The sequence below is a fragment of the Vombatus ursinus genome, unplaced genomic scaffold (genome assembly GCF_900497805.2).
Source record: "Vombatus ursinus unplaced genomic scaffold, bare-nosed wombat genome assembly UNPS02014778.1, whole genome shotgun sequence".
In the NCBI taxonomy this organism is placed as follows: domain Eukaryota; kingdom Metazoa; phylum Chordata; class Mammalia; order Diprotodontia; family Vombatidae; genus Vombatus; species Vombatus ursinus.
Window position 1 is genome coordinate 36,813,446 of NW_020954556.1, and position 21,857 is coordinate 36,835,302.

Consider the following 21,857-nt stretch of genomic DNA (forward strand, 5'->3'; position numbering starts at 1 on the left):
CCTCCAACATACTTACTGATTGCTCATCTTAGAACCCTTGTAACCACAATGTCATGATAGTGGTTAGAAAATCAGCATTCAACCTAAACATAACATCTATAAAACACATTGTAATTTTTTACATGCAAATCTTAGATTAATGGAGAAAACAAATACACAGAATCAACAAAGAAAAATTATGCAGAACGTCCTGTAATAAAGCTGTATCTGTAATGGTCCTATAATTAGTATTGGTAGATCAGGTCTGAAAGGTTTGCTAAGTCCAATGGAACATCATCATCTCAAATTTGGTTTATTTTATTTTTTTCCAATTTTTTTTGAACATTTTTATTTAAAGTTTTGAGTTCCAAATTCTATCCCTCCCTCCCTCCCTTCCCCCCGCTCTGAGATGGCAAGTAATTAGATATAGGTTATACATATGCAATTATGAAAAACATTCCTATAGTAGTCATTTTGTACAAGAAGACTCAAATAAAAGAAAAAAATTTAAAAAAAAGTGAAAAATAGCATCAGTCTATATCCCAACAATATTAATTCTTTCTCTGGAGGTGGATAATATGTTTCACTGTTAGTGCTTTGAGATTGTCTTAGATCATTGTATTACTGAGAATAGTTAAGTCATTCATAGTTCTTTATTGAACATTATTGCTATTAACTATGTACAACATTCTCCTGGTTTTTTTTGTATCAGTTCATGTAAGTCTTTCCAGGTTTTTCTGAAATCATCCTGCTTGTCATTTCTTATCGCACAATAATATTCTATTACAATTGTATACCACAGCTTGTTTAGCTATTCTCCAATTGATGGGCATTCCTTCGATTTCTAATTCTTAGCCACCACAGAAAGAGCTTCTATAAATATTTTTGTACAAATGGTTCCTTTTCCCTTTTTTTGGATGTCTTTGGGATATAGGCCTAGCAGTGGTATTGCTGGATCAACGGGTATGCACAGTTTTATAGTCTTTTGGACATAGTTACAAATTATTCTCCAGAATATCCACCCCATTTTTAGTGTACTTGTAAAAGCCTGTATGAGTATCACCATGTTTAGTAACATTTATCAATTGTGCACTCTATGCTTTTAGGTATTTCAAAAGGACACTAATGCTTAACGTTTTCATATTTTCATTAATGACTTCACTATTTCTGTCAGATGCCAGTATTCACCCAAGTCATTAATGTTCGAAACCTTGATGTTATTTTCCACTCTTTTCTTTACTTTTTATTTCTAGATAGTTACCCAGTCTCCACAGCATTCAAATTTGTCTCCTCCAGTCTATTCCCCTTGACATCATCAAAGCCTAGGTCTATTTTACCACCTGACCAAACTATTATAATAATCTCCTTAAAGATCTTCCTGCTTTTACTCTTTCATCTTGTCAATCCATCCTTTATACAACCTTAGATGAATCTTTCTTATGTGTAGATCTTATTATATGATTTCTACCCCAAAATGTCCAGTGGTTTCTATCACTTACCAAATAAAGTTCATATTTCTTTGTCAAGGAATTCAAGACCCTTCACAAACTGTCACTGTCTTGATTTTCAACCTTATTTCAAATTAGTCCCTTTCTCATACTCTGTGCCCCAGTCAAACCATAATACTCACTAACTATTGAATACACTCCCAGCTTTTTCTCTGCGTTTTTGCTCAGGTTGTTTTCCTATGACTGGAATTCTCGTCTTTTTTCTTTTTTGACTGTTGAATTCCTCTACCGATCCCTTAAGGCTCATCTCAAGTGCCGTCTCATCCAGAAAGCATTTACTTATAATCTTATTGGTAGAGACACAATATTTTTTTTTAATCTTTCTAATGGACTTAACAGATAGCTCTGTGTGTTATAGTGATCTGTGTTCATGTCTTGTCTCCCTTCTGAACCTTAAGATTCTTGTGAGTAGTTACCTTGTTGTGGTTAAACTTTGCCTCCTTTCTGGTGCCTAGCCCAATGCACTTGTGTCTATGGGCTTTTAAAATAAGTATTGATGAAATTGAACATAGTAGTACTTTATTCTTCTTCTTAAAAGCTGTATCATCCCTTTCACTAGATCATGTATATGAGGCCCTGTTGAACACTTCTCTTGACATTGACTTACTTGAGCCTGAGTCACCCCTAGATGATGTTTGGATTAAGGAAGTTTTAAAAAAATCGGGGAAGAAGTACAAAAGAGCCCGACTAAAACAAGATAAAGTCAGAGAAAACAAAGATGCTGTGAGAAGGTAAAAACTCAAGTTTAATATTTTTTTAAAAATGGAAACACCAATCAATTACCAAGGATTCGTTGAATACTTACTATATGTTGGTTTCTGTGCTAGATGTTGGGGGTACAGGGAAAGTTGCTTCTCTCAAGGAGCTTACATGTTCCTAGGAAGACTTCATGTACATAGAGGAATATATACAAAGCAAATACAGGATAATTCTAGTGGGAAGCATTAGCCAGTTGAAGAGGATAAGGAAAAGCCATATGTAGGAAGGAAACTAGATATTCTAAGAATTGGAGTTGATGAGGCAGTGCGTTCTAGGCTTGGTTATTTACAACATATGCTTTAGGAATTGCTTTATATCTTGAAAATGCTGTTAGTATATTAAGGTAAATTTTTTCTTATTTCAAGTATCCAAAGCATTTTAGAGCAGCATTGTTACTTTAAGATATATTTGATTGTTAAAAATGAATGAGGATTGTGTTTCTCATTTTGTATGATTGATGTATGATTGTATATGTTTATGTATGATTGATAATTCTTGAATAAAAAATTTTGGTTCAGCAAATATATATTGAATATCTATTAGGTATTTACCCCTGTGTTAGGAGTTGTAAGTATGCTAACTAAAAATGAACAAATTGAATTCTCAAACTATTTCATACATGTTTTGGTCATGAATAACTTTCATATCTAGAGCAAAGGAAGTATAGTGATGTTTGTGTAAGTGATGATTATGCATTGTTGATTTAAAGAGCAAACTGACAACCAGTAAGTATATAGGATATACAATGTTTCTAACAGTTTTGGAATGAAAAATTCTTTGCTATTAATTGTAGGCCTGAGGCAGATCCAGCTTTCTTAATCCCAAGGTTCCCAGTTGTTACCATAATGGGTCATGTTGATCATGGGAAAACAACTTTACTTGACAAACTGCGAAAAACTCAAGTAGCAGCAATGGAAGCTGGAGGCATAACTCAACATATTGGTGCCTTTCTTGGTATGAACAGAGAATTATCTTTTAATATGCTTAGGCATGCCATTTATAATTTTCATATGTCAGTAATGTGAAATGCAGTGTTTCAGTTTAAAAGTATGGAGAGGACAGAGTGAAGCACAAACCTACTACTGATTTGGATGAAATATGCTTAGATACTTTGATAAATCCATGATTTCTTTGGTATGAGGACTACACCTTCATCACTGCAGAACACTGCTGCTTCAATGCCTTCTTATCTTAAGTGACTCTTGTCCAAATTTTTCCTTAAATTTTTCATGATTTAAATATTGCTATAACAATAACAACAGCATTTGTTATCATCCTCATCATCATTTGCATACCAGTACAGTATTTGGACTGTCTATCTGACTTCTCTTTTGCCAGCTACTCATGAAATAGGTACATTTTGTAAGAGGTAAATTTAGTGTTCTAATCCTTTTTCTAGTCTAGGTAAATGTATGATAAACTTTAAACTTAAAATCATTACATAATTCTGGTTGGATCATGTGTTTGTAACTTTGTTTCTGAGATGTTAACAGTGTTACTCGGGGAATTGATGTGGCTATTGCTTTCTTTTTTCTAAAATTGAGTGGTATACATAGGTGAAACATAGGTTCTTTCTCTTATCCCTGATTATTCAGGTTTTTTTCTTCAGAATATAGATAGGCATGTTTTTGAATTTTGTTGTAAGCTTGAAATTTAAAGAATGCTACATAACAAAAAATACTTCATGTGCAGTGTAAAGATGATATTGATGCTTCATCATCTTTTTTTAATGCGAATTTATCATCTCTACTCTGAATTCTAATTGTTTGCTAGAACAAATCAAATCATTACTTGTTTCCAAGTACAATACATTCAGTAATGGCACTTGTGTTTGTTTAAATTAAAGATGATGCATTTTTAATTTCTTGTCTCTTTGAAATTTTGCTTTCATAGTTTCTCTACCTTCTGGGGAAAAGATAACATTTCTTGATACTCCAGGACATGCTGCCTTTTCAGCAATGAGGTCCAGGGGTGCTTACCTCACTGATATTATCATCTTAGTTGTGGCAGCAGAAGATGGAGTAATGAAACAAACTGTGGAATCTATTCAGCATGCCCAGAATGCTCAAGGTACTTTGTATGATTGACTGTTTTTGCTTCAGTATTTGATTAAGTGTAGAAATGTTCATGGACCTAGCACAATTTAAGAGGGCCGTTCCAGTCACAGACCTGTTCTTCTAAATCCCCAAAAGGAATTTCATGCCTTATTAGAGGGAATGCTTACTACTAACTGTGCAAAGTATAGGAAATAACTTGACCTCCTTTTGCCTTGGTAAAATTGGGATGGTACTTATTCTCCCTTTTGAAAGAGTTAGTTTTGTGAAAGTATTATAGACTCTTCCCAGAAGGAAGTGCTGTGGTAATACTGATTCTCATTGCTTGCTTTATTGTTCCTAGTGGGATTTATCCCCGTGCAGTCATAAATCTTGTTTCCAAATTTAGGGACAATCCTTTCTCTAATATTCATGGATTTACTTTGTTGACATCTCAGGCACACACTCTTATCTGAGTCTACTTAATAGATTTATTGATAACTAGCTCCCTGTATTTATGAAGAAAATCTGTCCCACATAGTCAGACATAGTTTCTCTTAAGTCAGACCTTTATAGTAGGATACAATTTACATGTGACACAGGCATATTAAAATGTAAGGCCCTAGGCACATTTTTCAATGCTAGATATATGGGTTATTCAGTTTTGCATTATTTTAGTTTCTGCTTCCCTCCATTAATGTAATTGAGAATTCATTATGCCAGGTAAATAAGAATGAGTGCTGGTATTACTGAGGATGGTAAATAAACATATTAAAGCAGTGGGTAAACTATACAGGAATGGATTCTTTTCCTTTGGTCTACTAATGTGAAATCTATAGGATTAAGATTCTTGAGAGCAGTTACACTGTACTTTAGATCCATATTCTCAGTAGGCGTGATGAGATTGACCATAGACTCATGAAAGCTTTTTGAAGGTCTCTGATTATGGTTGCCTAAAACATTTGAAAATCTTCACATTCTTCAGTCTAGATGAACTTAATTATCTCTGATTGTGTGTGTGTATTTTGTATTTACATTTATATATGTGCTTTTATAGTTATATGTTTTTTATTCCTATTGCTCTCAGATAAGGATAAATAATACATTACAGATGAATAGATTTTAAAGTTTATAGTATTTTTTCCACATAGCTTATCTCATTTGATCCTATATTGGGTCTTACAGTAGTGGGAGAAGTGTGAAATAATTTTAATTTTAATTTATTTAATTTAATTTAATTTTTTAAAAGATTCATTAATTTATTTATTTTTAGTTTTCAACATTCACTTCCACAAGATTTTGAGTTCCAAATTTTCTTCCCATCTCGTCCCTCCCACAACCCCAAGACAGTGTGCATTCTGAATCCCCTTTCCCCAATATTTGTTTTTGAAACTTTGGGTTCCAAATTTTCTCCCTTCCTCCCTCCCCTCCCACCCTCATTGAGAAGGCAAGCAACTCGATACAGGTTATACTTGTGTAGTCATGCGAAACACTTCCATATAGTCATGCTGTGGAAAACTAACTATATTTCCCTTCATTCTATTCTTCCTCATCCCCCTCAACCCCTCCCCCGTTTATTTTATTCTCTCTTTTGAACCTGTCCCTCCTCAGAAGTGTTTGCTTCTCATTACCCCCTCCCCCAGTCTGCCCTCCCCTCTATCATCCCCCCCGCCTTTATCCCCTTCTCCCCTATTTTCCTGTAGGGTAAGATAGCTTTCCATACCCAATTGAGTGTATCTGTTATTCCCTCCTTAAGCCACATCCGATGAGAATAAGATTCACTCATTCCTTCTCACCTTCCCCTACTTCCCCTCCACTGTAAAAGCTTTTTCTTGTCTGTTTTATGTGAGATAATTAACCCTATTCTGCCTCTCCCTTTCTCCTTCCCACAGTATAATCCTCTCTCACCCTTAATTTTTGAAATAATTTTTAAAGACATATGAGGAATCCCTCAGTTGTACTTAGATGTATTGCCAATAATGTACTTCTGTTTTAGTCTTTTAAGTGCTATTTCCATTTTCATGTTATGAGATTGCATTATTTGGTAAAAAAAAAGTATACACTAGACCACGTACTATGAGACCTGGACTTTTGTCGTGAATGCCCATTAAGAGCTCTAGCATCTTGATCAAACTGGGTGGGAATGGTAGTGCATGCCCCTAATCCCTGCTAGCAGGGGAGGCTGAATGAGGCTTGGAGACCTTACTTCTGAACGGTAGGAGAGCTAACGTCCATTGGGTGTCCACGGTAAGTTCTTCATTAATGTAGTAAGCTCCTGGGAGTGAAGGGCAGACATGCTATCTGTGGAGGGAAAACTCACTTAGGAACAATTCAGAGCTTCCATAACTATCAGCACTGGGACCCATCCAGGAGTGGCTGCTATATATGTCCAGCCAGCCTGTCTGAGAGAGGGAGAGACCCAGCCTTAAAAAAACAAACAAACAAAAAAAACCTTGATCAAATTGCTTTACCTTTCTGGGCCTCAGTTTATGTATCTGTAAAATTAGGGGGATCTTGTTGGCTCTAAAATTTAGTGATTCTCTATTTTTAATTAGAGCATTTGCATGCTTTGTCGTTTTACTAAGTACTGAAAATCTCTAGGAAGTTTCCAGGGAAGTAATCAGAGACTAAATTAAATCAGTGACCTGCAGATGATATAGCTCATATTTTCACTAGGTTTCCTACTGAAAACACAGGCCCTGGTTTACGTCTTTGCTGTGTATAATATAACAGAAACAGTAGCTAAAGTCAGTAAAGAATTGCTCACTTTTATACTTACTATCACCATTAGACTTCAAAGTGAATGTTGTAAAGCCCCTGAATAAAGGAAAATCATCATGGATGAGGACTTATCTTCTTAAGTGACAGAGAAGGAAGTTGTATTGTAAACTCACTTATCATTTCACCTTTTTGAAACTCTTCTTTTTTTAAAAGTTCCAATCATTCTTGCTGTAAACAAGTGTGACAAACCAGAAGCAGATCCTGAAAGGGTAAAGAAAGAATTGTTGACTTATGATGTGGTTTGTGAAGAGTATGGGGGTGATGTTCAGGCAGTACATATCTCTGCACTTAAGGTAAGTTGTCAGAAACTCAGAGATAACCATATTCAGGTGATGATAATAATACATTAAATTTGTATAGCTCTTCAAGGTTTTGAAAGGCAGTTAGGTGGCACAGTAGATAGAGCCCTCTACCTGGAGTCCAGATCTACTAGCTGTCAGATCCTGGGCAAGTCACTTCACCTTTATTTGACTCAGTTTCCTCAACTATAAAATGGGGATAATAATAGCACTGATGTCCCAGGGTTGTTGTGAGGCTCAAATGAGCTAATATTTGTAAATGCCTGGCACATAGTAGGTACTTAATAGGTGTTGGTTTCCTTCCTTGAAAATGCTCTAATATATATTATCTTGTTTGATTTTCAGAACCAGTCTGTAAAGTAGGCAAAGCTGATAATATTTTGTGGAGGAGGCATAGAGTAATAGATAGAATACTGGCATTGGCCTGCCTGGATTCATATTTTACCTCAGATACTTACTTGCCGTGCAACCCAGGACAAGTCACTTAATCTCTCTAAGCCTTAGTTTCCTCATATTTAAAATGAGAAGTGTGGATTTGATTGCTACTGAGTTCCCTTCCACAGCTATATCTGTAATCCTATGATTTTATTTCCCTCATTTTGCAGTTGAGGACACTGAGCTTCAGAAACTTTAAATGACATACCTGAGGTCATACTGCTTAATTCTGGAACTAAGATTAAAGACCACATTTTCTAACTCCTGTTCAAGGGTTATCGTGATGGCTCAGTGAAGGATAAAAATATTGAAATTTGGGTCAGGGAAATAATAGGCTAAAAATATTTTATGAAATTCTAGGAAGATTGAAACAAATCAGGGAGTATACTTCATAGGTTGTTGATTGACTTTCAGTAACTGTTGCTGTTAGGTTTGGAGCATGCCATAGTTTTCTTTTCACTTAACTAATTAGTCCCTTCTTGCCCCTTAAATACAGTGAAGGGTAGGTCCTCCATTCATCAGAGACTGCTTTTAAGTAACATTAGCTATTTCCTTCACATCTGAGAAGCCCTCTGTATGCCTGTAGCAAACAGATCTTTTTTTTTTTTGATCATCAGCTAACATTGAACACACACACTCACACATACACGCAGAGTTATATTCCTACAATTAAATTCTCATTCTGTCTTTACTTGCCCAAAATTTGCTGGGGTCTCAAGTGTTTAGAAATAACTTCCTATGTTAATACTAAACCTGTCTCTCTCTTACAGAAGCTCTCATATCTATAGTGTATTTTTAAATTTCCTGTTACATTCCTTGATTTATATTTTAGATCTGCATGAAGTACAACAGTCAAGCTTATGATAATGAGGTGAAGCTTTGAAGCCTTGGGCAGCTGGAAATATAAGACTTTTTCTCTGATAACATTAGATAAGTAGCAGATGTATGAATCTACCCAGGGAATGGCAGAGATGATTTCCAATGAGCGTTGGCAGTGAGACTTGGTTTTTCCATAGTGGGTAGCAGCAGACAGCTCCCTTTTTTTTTAGAAGAAAAGTAACACTTGCCTATCTGCTTATAGAAATAGTTCCTTTACTATGTATATTGAGTGAGAATTAATCAAATCATAAGAATCAGAGCATCTTTTTTTGGGAGACCTTTTAGCTTATCTGGCTTAGCCGTATTCATTTTATATATGAAAAAAATGAGGCCCAGAGAAGAAAAATAACTTGAATAAGAACACATAGCTAGTGAGTGGCAAAGCCAAGATGTGGCCACAGGTTTTTTGATTCTGAGTACTTTGAACTTTCTAAAATACCTTTCATTTACCCATCATTCTTGCCCTATTGTTATTTTTTATAACCATTGTCATCAATCTCACTAGTTCTAAGTCTCATCATCCCATACTATTTTGTTGTTGTTCACTTGTTTCGTTCGTGTCTGATTCTTTGTGACCCTATTTAGAGTTTTCTTGGTAAAGATACTAGAGGGGTTTGCCATTTCCTTTTCCACCTCATTTGACAGATGAGGAAACTGAGGCAAAAGGGTTAAGTGACTTGTCCAGGGTCACACAACTAGTAAGTGTCTGAGGCTGGATTTGAATTCAGGACTTCCTGACTCCAGGTTCAGGAATCAGGCTATCCACTCTGCCACCTACCTGCCCACTATGGGCAGGTACTGTAGTAGAAAGAACACCCAGTTAGGAATTGAGAAACCTGTTATAGTTCTATAGTAATTGGTGACTTTAGGTAAACCAGTTAATCTCTCTGAACTTCAGTTTCCTTGTATATTAAATGAATATAATACTAGTCCCTTTTGCCAACTCATTTGTTTGTTGTGAAGTTCATATGAGAAATGTGTGAAAAGTTTGACAACTTTGAAAGACTTAAGGACCCTGATCAACACAATGACCAGATTCCAGAATACTCATGATGAAATATGCAGTCCACTTCCTGACAGAGAGGTGATGGATTCAGAGAGCAGATGGAGACATATTTTTGGCATGGCCAGTGTCAAGATTTGTTTTTGCTTGACCATACATATTTCTTACAAGGGTTTTGTTTTTCTTTCTTATTCAAGGGGTTGGGGGAGAGTGGAGGAGATAGATTTTTGTTGACTTAAAAAATTAAATTAAAAAAAAGAAAACAGTTTGAAATGTATAAAATTCCATACAGAAGTAAAATAACATTATTGTTAGGAGAAATGATGAGGGAAGAAAATTCAACAATTCAACACACATTTATTAAATACCTACTTAGTGTTAGGCACTAGGAATATAAAAACAAAAAGAAGATTGATAAGGGCAGGTTTAGGAATATATGAAGGATTAAAGAGAGGAAGATAAAAAAAAGTAGAGGAAAAGAAAAGGTGGGATGTATGGTGGTGAGTTATAGAGATCTACCAACAGTGACTAATGTGGCATAGGTTGCTTGCTTCCTTTTGGAACTTTTGACCTTGGGCTGACTTTCTTTCTAGAAATTTTCTTTTTAATTGGTTCTTATAATTAATTAAAAATTAATTGAATACCCTTTAAGAGGAAAAAGTATAATGTATATACTAAAGATTAGTGTATTTTCTGTCTTAAGCACAGGTATATAGTGAGTAATTGCATCCCAGATAATTTTTAGTAATTTTTTTTTTGCTTTTAAAGGGTGACAATCTGATGGCTCTGGCAGAGGCAACAGTTGCTCTTGCAGAGATGTTGGAGCTGAAAGGAGATCCCACTGGTCTTGTGGAAGCAATAGTGGTAGAGTCTCGAACAGATAAAGGAAAAGGGTAGGATTGCAAATATATGTACAGACATACATATACATGTGTGTGTATATATATATACACATATATATGTATTTTTGCTATTTATTGGTTATGCTTTCTAGTTAAGCCAATGCTTGGTAGTAATTATATTATGTAGCTCTATTTTTCTATTCTAAATTTCCTCTTATTGTATTTGGTTGTGGTACTATTTTTCATTATTGACTAAACATTTCTACTCTTAAAAATTTATTGGTATCTTTGGTTTTTATGTCACCTCAATTTTTAATTTATCCCTGTCTCACCAACAAGTTATCCTTTGTAACAGAGAATAAAAAGGAGAAAAAAACCAATTCCTTAAACTCCAAAATCAATTCCAATAGTATATGCAATGTTGGACTCCCATAATTCCCCTTCATAGCAAAAGAAAGAGGAAGGTACATTTTCTTAACTCTTCACTTGGGGCCAACCTTGGTCATTACTATTACACAACTTTCAGGTGGTTTTTTGTTTTTGTTGGTCTTCATTTACACAGCTGTAGTTACTGGGCATATGACTTTGCTAGTTTTGTTTACTTCATTTTGCTTGATTCATAAGTCTTCCTGTGTTTTCTTTGAATTCTTCATATTCACTATTTCTTATGCAATAGTAATAGTGCATTACATTTATTTATACAGTTTGTTTAGACATTCCCCAGTCAATAGGTATCTACTTTGTTTCCAGTTCATTCTTGTCACAGAAAGTGCTACTATGAATATTTTGGTGTATATGGGATCTACCTGTTGTTGACCTTCCTTCCCTCCTACCCTTTCTCCTTTCCTTCCTTCTTCCTTTTTTGCAATTTACTGTCTATGTTAAAGTTGAGTTTGTCTTCCTTAGGACGAATTCATCTCTTTCCTTTTTCCCCTTTCCCTCTTGCTTCCCAGTTGAGTGAAATGCATTTATATACTCAACTGTGTGTATAATGTATTCTTCCGTCTTTTAGCCAGTTCAGATGAAATTGAGGTTCAAGTATCACCTGAACCCTTTCTCCTTATTTGTATGGACTTCTACATTGTGCCCTATATTATAATGTAAACATTTTATCCTTGTTTAGTCCTTTATGATTTCTTGCTCATATTTACCTTTTTGTTTTGCTTGACTCCTGTGTTTGTATTTCAAAACTCAATTCTGGGCTTTTCACCAAGAGTGCTTAGAAAGTCCTCTATTTCATTAAAGATCTATTTTTTTTCTCCTATAGGATTATACTCAGTTTTGCTGGGTAAGTTATAAGCCTATATGCTTTGCCTCCTGGAATATTGTATTTTGTTTTAAATATTTCTTATTGATGTTTTCTATTTCTTACATCATTGTAGTATTCCATGTATCCTTCCCCCTGCCCCACCCTAAGACCAGTCCCATGTGACACATGGTTTTTGTTTTTGAAAGAGGAATAAAAATAAGCATAATTGATCAATACTGAAATATATAATTTAAGCTCTCAGCTTCTTTATAATGGTGGCTGCCAAATCTTGTGTGTTCCTGTCTTTCCCAAGTACTTGAATTCTTTCTTTTTGGCTGCTTGCAATATTTTTTCCTTGACCTAGAAACTCAGGATTTTGTCTATAATGTTCCTGGCACTTTTCATTTTAAGGTTTCTTTCAGGAGGTGACCAGTGGATTCTTTCTCTTTTCGCTTTTTCCTTTAGTTCTCAGAGATCTAAGCAGTTTTCTTTTATGATGTCTTGAAATAGGATGTCTAGGCTCTTTTTGTTTTGGTTATGGCTTTCAGGTAGTCCAATGATACATTTTTTTAAAGAAATTATTTATTTTTGTTACATTTTAAGTTCCAAACTGTCTCCTTCCCTCCCTCCCCTCCCTAGAGAAGGCCACCATTTGATGCAAATTTATAAATATATGTAAAAATCATACTATGTGTACTTCTATTTATTAGTTCTTTCTCTGGAGCTAGATTGCATCTTCCTTCATAGGTAGTCCAATGATTCTAAAGTTATCTTTCCTTGAACTCTTTTCTAAGTTTGTTGTTTCTAATAAGAGATATCTTATACTTCTATTTTTCAGTCTTTTGACTTTGTTTTAATATTTGTTATCTCATGGAGTTACTAACTTCTATTTGGTACGTTCTCATGGTTTTTATACTTCTTGTGTTAAGCTGTTGATTATCCTTTTAATTCTTTCGTTTCTTTTCCATTCCTCCTCCCTTCTCCCAAATGGAGGCACCTGTTTCTTTTCTGTCTCCTCTAGTACTCTCATTTTATTTATAAAATGATTTTAAACTTATTTTTAAACTCTTATTTCATATCTCCCAGGAGTTCTGGTTGAAATTATGTCCAAGATATGTTTTTCTTTGAGGCTTTGCTTTGCATATGTTTTGAAGTCATTATCTTCTTCAGGGTTTGTATCTTAAATGTCTCTGTCATCATTGCCCTTTTTTTTTTCTTTTTTTTCAAAGTAATTTATTTTGATTTATCAACAATCACTTCCATAAGCTTTTGAGTTTAAAATTTTTCTCCCCCTCCCTCCCCACCTCCCTTCCCAAGACGGTGCGCAATCTGATATAGGCTATACGTATACATTCCTATTAAACATTTTCACATTAGTGATGTTGTAAGTAAGAATTAGAACCAATAGGAAGAACCACCAGAAAGAGGAAACAAAACTCAACAGAAGCAAAAAAACAGCAAACAGTATGCTTCGATCTGCATTCAAACTCCATAGTTCCTTCTTTGGATGTGTATAGCATTTTCCATATTGTAGGATTATGATTTTTAATCCATTCTGCTGTCTGCTTCCGTCTTATGGGAGAGTTCATCCCATTCACATTCACAGTTATGATTACTATCTGTGTCTTTCTCTCTATCCTTTTTCCTCTCTGTTTATGCTTTTCTTCCTCCTTTCTCTTTTTCCCCCCTCACTAGTGTTTTGCTTTTGACCACTGCCTCCCTCAGTCCCACCTCCCTTCTATTACCCCTCTCCCTTTTCTTCTCCTTTACCCTTACTACTCCTTCCCTCCCTTCTATCCCCCCTCTCTTTTCTTTCCCCTTTTCCCTCCTACTGCCTATAGGGCAAGTTAGATTTCTATACCTAACTGATTATGTTATTCCCTTTTTGAGCCAAATCTGATGAGGGTAAGGTTCAAACAATGCTCATCTCCCTCCCTTCTTTCCCTCTGCTGGAATAGGTTTTTGTGCCTTTTCCTGTAATATAATACCCTTGTTTGCCTCCTCCTTTCCTTTTCTCTCAGTACATTTTCTTAGTTAGATCAGATTAATCTATGTAATTGGATCCATTTAACCCACTTGATTAGATTTTTTTTTATCATTACATCAAAGTCAACTTATACCCACCCCCTTTATGTATACTCCTTTAACGTGGTGTAATAACAATACAGTTCTCAAGGGTTACAAGTGTCATCTTTCCTTGTAGGGATGTGAACAGTTTACCCTTGTTGATAACATTGTTTCTTTCTGTCCCGTTTACCTTTCTATGTCTCTCTTGAGTCTTGTATTTGAAGATCAAATTTTCTGTTGAGCTCTGGTCTTTTTATCAGGAAGGTTTGGAAGTCCCACATTTCGTTGAACATCATAGCTCTTTATGATGAGATTCTTTCTTCGTTTGCTCATTCTTCAAGCCTACTTCCTGATTTATGACTTTATGTTAGATCTGGACTCTGCATATATCTGGGGGAAGTGTCTAAGTGAACTTAGATCCTTGTTTGTGTCCTCCTGGCTCCTGGTTTAGTCCCAGGGTCAGAGTCACACAGCTGCTACTTGCTTGTGTATTACATCAATATCATCATCATCATCATCATCATCGTCATCATCATCGAGCCTTCATCAGGCACTGTACTAAGCTCTTTACAAATAGTATCTCATTTGATAAAGGCACCTGGGTGACAGTGGATAGTATGCTAGTCTGAAATCAGGAAGACTTGAGTTCAAATTCATCCTTGACTCTTAGCTGTATTGTGGCTCTGGGCAAGTCACTTAATCTCAATCTACCAGTTTCCTCATCTGCAAAAATGAGGTTAACAGCACCTACCTCCCAGGGTTGTTGGGAGGATCAAATGAAATAATATTTGTAAAGCCCTTAACACAGTGCCTGGCACATAGTAGGCACTATAAAAATGCTTTTTCCCTTTGTTTCCCTTTCCCTTCCTTTGATTTTAACAACAGCCTTGGGAGGTAGGTGCTATTATTGTCCTCATTTTTACAGATGAGGAAACTGAAGCAGACAGTGGTTAAGTGACTTGCCTAGGGACACACAGTTAGTAAATGTCTCAGGCTACATTTGAACTCAGATCTTTCTGACTCCAGACCTGGTGCTCTAACCACTGTGCCGCAGTACACAATATAGGGCCTATGGCTGCTTCCTGCCCTGACATGCCACACTAAAGTTCAGGTCCCCTTCTTGTTCCACCCATGGATCTATGACCCTGCATTGGTAGTCAGGGACAGAGCTGAAAGTTGGCACCTGTTTCTGTTCCCCGCGTAGTGCCAAGTCTCTGTGTTGTTTCTGAGACTTTTTCTTGGTGTGTACAGCCCTGGGAATGCCCTTGTTCAGTTTAGTCCTAGTGCTGGAAGGTCCTATGCTGCTGCTCCTGGCTAGACCCCCATCCTCAGTTGTCTGCAAGTGGAGGCTTAGAAAATGCTAAGCACCTCAGGATTGCCAGTATTCTCAAAAGTCATAACAAGTAACCTTTTTATTCCTCTGTTCCCACCTGTGGGAGCACATTCCCTGTGCCAACCCCAGCTCAGAAAAAGACTCATTATGATTTTTTTCTTGGATTTCTTTGTCAGGACTTGATCTGGTATGTTTTCTGGATTTTACATGGAGTAGTTGTGGAGGACAGCTAGGATGTACTGTTTCTTTCTATTCTGCCATCTTGGCTGGCCTTTGATCATACTAGGATGATACTTATGATCATACTTTGATCATATTTTCTGTGATACTACTTCCTAAAGATGGAGATTTTCCTTCTGCATCCAGTTCTCTTCTCATTCCCAACCATTTCACTCACTTTACCCAGACTCTGCGACATCAAGATGTTTTCATTAATTGCCCTTTTCTGGGTACAGGGGGAGAGAGGGGCCTAGTGTTTGTAGTCATGTCGTTGTGGAAAAATTCAGGAATGAAAGCTTAGAAAGTCCTAAACACTTCAGGATTATCACTTATTATCTCAAAAGTCATAACAATTAAATTTCCATTCACCTGTTCCTACGTGTGTGAAATCCACAGCAGTAGTAAGAGAAAATATTTCAAACCTAGTGATTTCTAGTAATACTATGTCTCAGGTCAGCAAGGAAGTTTATGACAGACACTTCTCATACTGTATATTTTGGTTCTGTGCTGATTACAACTGGAACATTGGATTATTGAGCAGGGACTCCTTTTTAAAAAATCACAATTGTTGACAGTTTTAAAGGAATTTTGTTTATTATTCTGATGTGGTTCCTTATAAGAAATAGTTTTTAAATATAGAGAAACAGTTTAGGGTTAGAAGGGTGGATCTCTGTGTACAACCCTAAACTTGTTTAGAAGTCTTCTCGATGGTAGTTGAGCGTTTCCTTGAAATTTGCTTTTTGAGATCATGGAAACTTAAATGTATACGATCATAATGGCATCATTTTGGGGTACAATAAAATGTTTTGACTGTGTATGGATTATGACAGTAGGAGTTTTTCTTACAAAGTTTCTTATAAAACACTTTTTTCTTCTTTTAGTCCAGTAACTACAGCTATAATTAAAAGAGGAACTTTGAGAAAGGGTGCAGTTCTGGTCGCTGGAAAGAGTTGGGCAAAAGTCCGTTTGCTGTTTGATGAGAATGGAAAAACAATCAGTGATGCTTGTCCCAGCATGCCAGTGGAAATTATAGGTTGGAAGGACCTTCCTTCTGCGGGAGATGAAATTCTTGAAGTAGAATCTGAGGTATCTTAAGTTTGATTCCTAAATATGCCTTTGTTGATATTGCAAAAGGAGGCTAAGTGTTTCTTTCAGAAGTTAAACCAAAATGCCATAAACCAATAGCTTCTTTTCATCGTTACTCACATTTATGAAGTGCTTTAAGTTTTACTTTCTTTACTTTGCTTTCTTCCCAATAAAACTGTTAAGTAGATATGCAAGTATTTTTATTCCCATTAGTATTAAAAAATAGTTGGACAGCCTGAATCCTGTACTCCTGACCAGATAATGTTAGGAAAATGAGAGAAAAGAAAGCTACCTAGACGTGGGTAGAGTTTCTTTGGAGAATTTGTGGAACAACATGCAAGAATTGCACAGAATGAGAAGGGTGGATTGGTTGGTAACTGCAGCAGTAAAGGGAGTGTCCACACGGATAAGATATCGTAGCCAATTTTGTTATTTAGATCCATTCAGGTATCAGTGTACAAACCCCTGAAATTCAAATTTTATAAAGGAATTTTTATAAATTCTATAAGGAAGTAGCTATTACATGGTTTCATGGTAGGAAGAGTTTACTACTATTATGTATGATATCAGTGTACAAAATGCTTTTCCTCATAACAACCTGTGAGTCTTGAATTTTAATTAAAAAACAAAACAAAACCTGGGTTCAAACATTTGTTTTTATTTTTACTACCTATATTATCTTGATCAAAGTCACTTAACTTCTCTAGGCCTTTGTTTCCTAATATATAAAATGTGTGTGCATGGGGAGAGGAGGATGAGGTTGTCACACTACATGATCAATAAAGTCACTACCACGTATTGAATCTGTGGTCCTAGGAGGTTCAAACACAGGTCTTCTGACATCGAGTGCACTGCTCTTTCCAGAACACTATTCTGTTTTTCATACTGAAAAATGCCTCATGTCAGCTTTTCAACGTAGCAGCCATTGATTTTTTCCTCGGTAAATAACACCACTGTCTTTTTTTGCAAAGCAAAGAGCACGTGAAGTTGTTGATTGGAGGAAATATGTTGAAGAACAGGAGAAAATGAAAGAAGATTTTAAAGTGATTGAAACAAAACGAAAAGAACACCAAGATTCACATCGTAGAGCCCGGGAGAAGTTAGGATCTCTGAAATGGAAAGAGAGAGGATATATAAAATATCAAGAAATTAAAAAACTACAAAATGTAAAACCTAAAGAGAAAACAGAAGATTTGAACACTCTTCCTATAATTATTAAAGGTGCTTGTTTGTTAATGTGTTTTGCTTTTGAATTCTTTTTTCAATCAATAAACATTTATTGTGTGCTTACTATGGGCCAGGCACTGTGCGAAGCTGTGCTTGTTCATTATTTACTGCACACAGTATTCGTGATATTTAATTCTCGTGAAGATTTTCCTAGTACAGATATTTTATTTATAGTTGTGGTATAAAATACAACTTATTGACCACTTAAACTCTTAATCAGATATTCGTTATGTTTTTATAGGATGAATGGGTATTATATATAGTCAAGAATATAATTATAACTGACATTTGACATCTTTTTAAAATTAGATTATTCTGATTTAAATATTTTTGAGTTTCAGCCTTTTAACATCAGTAGTCCTAAACTTTGATTTTCTTTAGGTGATGTAGATGGTTCGGTTGAGGCTATTTTGAACGTTATCGATACCTATGATGCTACAGATGAATGTAAACTGGAGTTACTACATTTTGGAGTAGGTGATATTAATGAAAATGACATTAACCTTGCTGAAACATTTAAGGGTAAAGTTTTCATCTTTTAAGTGACCTTCTTTATTTCACTCAATGAATTACTTAACTGTACAATTGATATAACCTATACAGTTTAGCTATACAATTCATAAGCCTTTGTCAGCTTTTGTTATTAACTGCAGGTTTTCTGTTGCCTTTTGAGACCTTACTGGCTAGAGAGTAAGAGAGTCTCTAGAGAGTAAGAGAGTCTCGGGTATCCATTCAGTAGAATCATGACTATTTCTCTTTCTCTTGTTGTCCTCATTGGAGAGCTCTTCTTAGGACTCACAGGTGTCCAGTTTTTTTGGGGGGAAGGGGGTGGGGTAAGGCATGATTTCCCCTACTACAACAGCCTAATTGTTAAAACGTGCCTGTTGTGCTTTTTTCATTGATTTGTTAAAGCTTCCCTTTTGCGTATGACCTACCGGATAAGTCCCCATCATGGCCAACCACTTTGGTTTGAACAGTTTTTAACTTCAAGAGGACAAGGACCATATGTCCTTTTAAATTAACTGTACTGTGTATCATAAATTTAACTCAAGATTACCTTGCACACTTTGTATAATACTAACACTACAGCACTATACACAAACAAGTGCTTTGGGTAACATGTTCCTTCCTCTCTCGGAATAAGGGATATGTAGAATATGGAAAAATTATTTTTGGTAGTGCTATCTGATCACTGAAGGGTATTTGTGGCATGCCTACTGCGTACCACTACTATGTTGGGTAATGTAGATAATTTATGCTTTGCGATCTATGTACACTTTGATGAACAGCCTTTCTGAGGGGCCTTTCATGTGTTTTTTCTAAATGGTTGAGGTACTATTAAAAGGAAGGGGGCTTTATTTAATGATAGTTATATATACCTCGATCATATAGTCTTTGAAAAAAAGTGTGGAAGAAACATTTAACTTCAAGAAACTTATGAACTCTTTAGAAAACTCCTGGCTCATTAAGCCATTTCATCTTTGAGTATTTTATGGCAGGTTTACTTAAACATTCAAGAGCTCACTAAAGGGGTGGCAAGAAGATTTTTAATTTTAGTAGTTTACTGTTTCTGAAATCACACCAGGAACATGTGCAATTCATTTCTTTCCCCAATGTACTTCATTCTGTTATTTTCCTAGCATCAAATGTAAAGTTTTGCCTAGGGTCCACATTATAGTACTTTAGGTGATCTTCTTCAGCAGGGTATCTGGGAAACAGAATTTATATTAGAACCATGTCAATTTCTCCAATCACTTGAGAATGTGATAATTATCATAAAAAGAGTTTTATAGACTTTCTTATCTCTTCACAGTGTCTTTTTGTTCACATACAAAGTCAAAAACATTATTTTCTGTGTGAGAGGCGAACAAATGTTCCAATATTGTGTCAACTAAGTTCTGTTTCTGCCTGTCAGGTGTTGTATATGGCTTCAGTGTGAACGCAAGCAAAGTTATCCAGCAGTTAGCTGTGAAAAAAGGAGTCAGAATTAAATTTCACAACGTTATCTACCGACTTATTGAAGACTTGCAGGAAGAACTGAGCAGTAAACTCACTCCCTCTGTGGAAGAAAATGTAATAGGTAAGTGTTTATAATAGTTAACATTTATATAGTACTTTGAGGTTTGCAAAATCCTTTATACATATTATCTCATTTCATCCTTACAGTTACCTGGGGAGGTAGATGCTGTTATTAACCTCATTTTGCAGATAGGGGAACTGAGGCAGACAAAGGTTAAGTGACTTGCCCAAGGTCACATAGCTAGTATCTGAGGCTGGATTTGAACTCAGGTCTTCCTGATTCCAGATGCAATGTTCTATCTACTGTGCCACTCAGCTATAATCACTTGCTGTTTCCAAAATTATAAATACAAAGCCTTTGTAAAATCTTTGGGCATATAAAATTTTTCACAACTTTGTATTACCTGTGAATAGCACATTTGTTAGCATTTAGGTCAATTGTATTACATTAGAGGCTATAAAATATTGCCTTTTTTATCTAGTGAGAAATGAAAAATGACTACCATGGCATTTATTATTATTTGCTCTTAAATGATGTTTACAGATTTTTTTCCCCATTGTACATACAGCTTAAATTGTTTAAAAGTCATACATAGAGTTTGTGAAGATATTAGGGTCCTAGAATTTGAGAGTCAGAAGGGACCACAGTAAACTTCTAATTGAACCCATACCTTAAAAGAATTTCCAGTTTAACATAGGTTGTCTAGCTTCTGCTCAAAGACCTACACAAAGGGTAGAAATGCCAGGAGCAGAACAAAGGTCTGTACACAATGTTTGTTGATCTGACAAAGGCCTTTGATACTGTCATTTGTGAGGGTTTGTGAAAAATTATGGCAAAATTTGGTTGCCTGGAGAAGTTCATCTGTTTTGCACCTCAGTTTCATGACAGCATGCTTACATGGGTTCTGAGTAATGGACAGTGCTTTTGCACTTTTCCAGTTACCAATGGAGTGAAGCAAGACTGTGTGCTTGCTCCCATGCTTTTTAGCATGATATTTTCAGCAATTTTGTCAGATACTTTCCACAAAGATGAAAACAGCATCAAGGTCAGCTGCTGTACTAATGGTAAATTACTTAACTTGAAAAGACTACAAGCCAAGAGGCTAGAGCTGCTTGTGCTAATTTTGGCCTAACACCCCCAAAAAAAACCAAACCCCAAAAAACACAGGTTCTTCAACACCCAGCACCACACCATCCAGGTATGGAACCGTTCGTTACAGCAAAGGGAGAAATTTTGAATGCTGTGGATAAGTTCACTTACCCTGGCAGTATACTTTCCAGATATGTCCACAAAGATGATGAAGTTGACTCATGCATTGCCAGAGCTAGCTCAGTGTTTGGGAAGCTCAGAAGGAAAGTGTGGGAAAGAAAAGGTATGAATTAGACTGCCTACCAAACTGAAGGTCTACAGAGCCGTTGTGCTGACTTCATTGTTGTATGCCTGTGAAACCTGGACTGTATACCAGTGACATGCCAGGAAACTGGATTGCTTCCATTTGAATTGTCTTAGGAAAATTCTGAAGATCACCTGGCAAGATAAAGTACCAGATACTGAGGTCCTTTCTTGAGCTAAATTGCCAAGCATTTAAACTCTACTGCAGAGAGTGCAGCTCCCATGGGCTGGCCATGTTGTTCAAATGCAAAATGTATGTTTGCCTGAAAGACTTTTACAGAAAACTCACACAAGGCAGATGCTCACATAGAAGTCAGAAGAAGTGATACAAGGACACTCTTGAGGTCTCTCTGAAGAACTCTGGAATTGATTGCATGACATGAAAGACACTGACAAAGGACTGCCCAGCATGGCATGTCTGCATCAAAGAAGTTGTTGTGTGCTTTATAAGCAAAGCAGAATTGTAGTAGCTCAAAAGAAACATGTGATGTGCAAATTTTGAGACATCTCCACTCCAAATGTTGATGTGAACTATTTGTGCCCTACCTGTGATAGAGTCTTCCAAGCTTGTATTGGTCTGATCAGCCATAGTCAGTCACACTGTGCCTTGACTCCAACATAGTGATGTCATCTTGGTCCTCTTCAAGAATGAAGGACAACAACCAACCAACCAGCCCACCAAAATGGAGGGTGAACCCACCATCTGTCTAGATAGTCTATTGCATTTTTGAACAATTAATTTTTAA

At 36.1% G+C, this 21,857-nt stretch overlaps 1 protein-coding gene across 1 annotated transcript in view; it reads left to right on the forward strand.

Moving 5' to 3' along the window:
* MTIF2 (mitochondrial translational initiation factor 2) overlaps positions 1–21,857 on the forward strand; it is a 50,967-nt gene that overhangs the window by 10,516 nt on the left and 18,594 nt on the right. Inside the window, exons 5-13 of the mRNA XM_027865013.1 lie at positions 2,047–2,218; positions 3,040–3,200; positions 4,140–4,316; positions 7,214–7,353; positions 10,445–10,569; positions 16,268–16,472; positions 17,444–17,693; positions 18,081–18,221; positions 19,615–19,779. Of these exons, the coding sequence (XP_027720814.1) occupies positions 2,047–2,218; positions 3,040–3,200; positions 4,140–4,316; positions 7,214–7,353; positions 10,445–10,569; positions 16,268–16,472; positions 17,444–17,693; positions 18,081–18,221; positions 19,615–19,779 (1,536 nt within the window). The remainder of the gene's footprint in view (positions 1–2,046; positions 2,219–3,039; positions 3,201–4,139; positions 4,317–7,213; positions 7,354–10,444; positions 10,570–16,267; positions 16,473–17,443; positions 17,694–18,080; positions 18,222–19,614; positions 19,780–21,857) is intronic.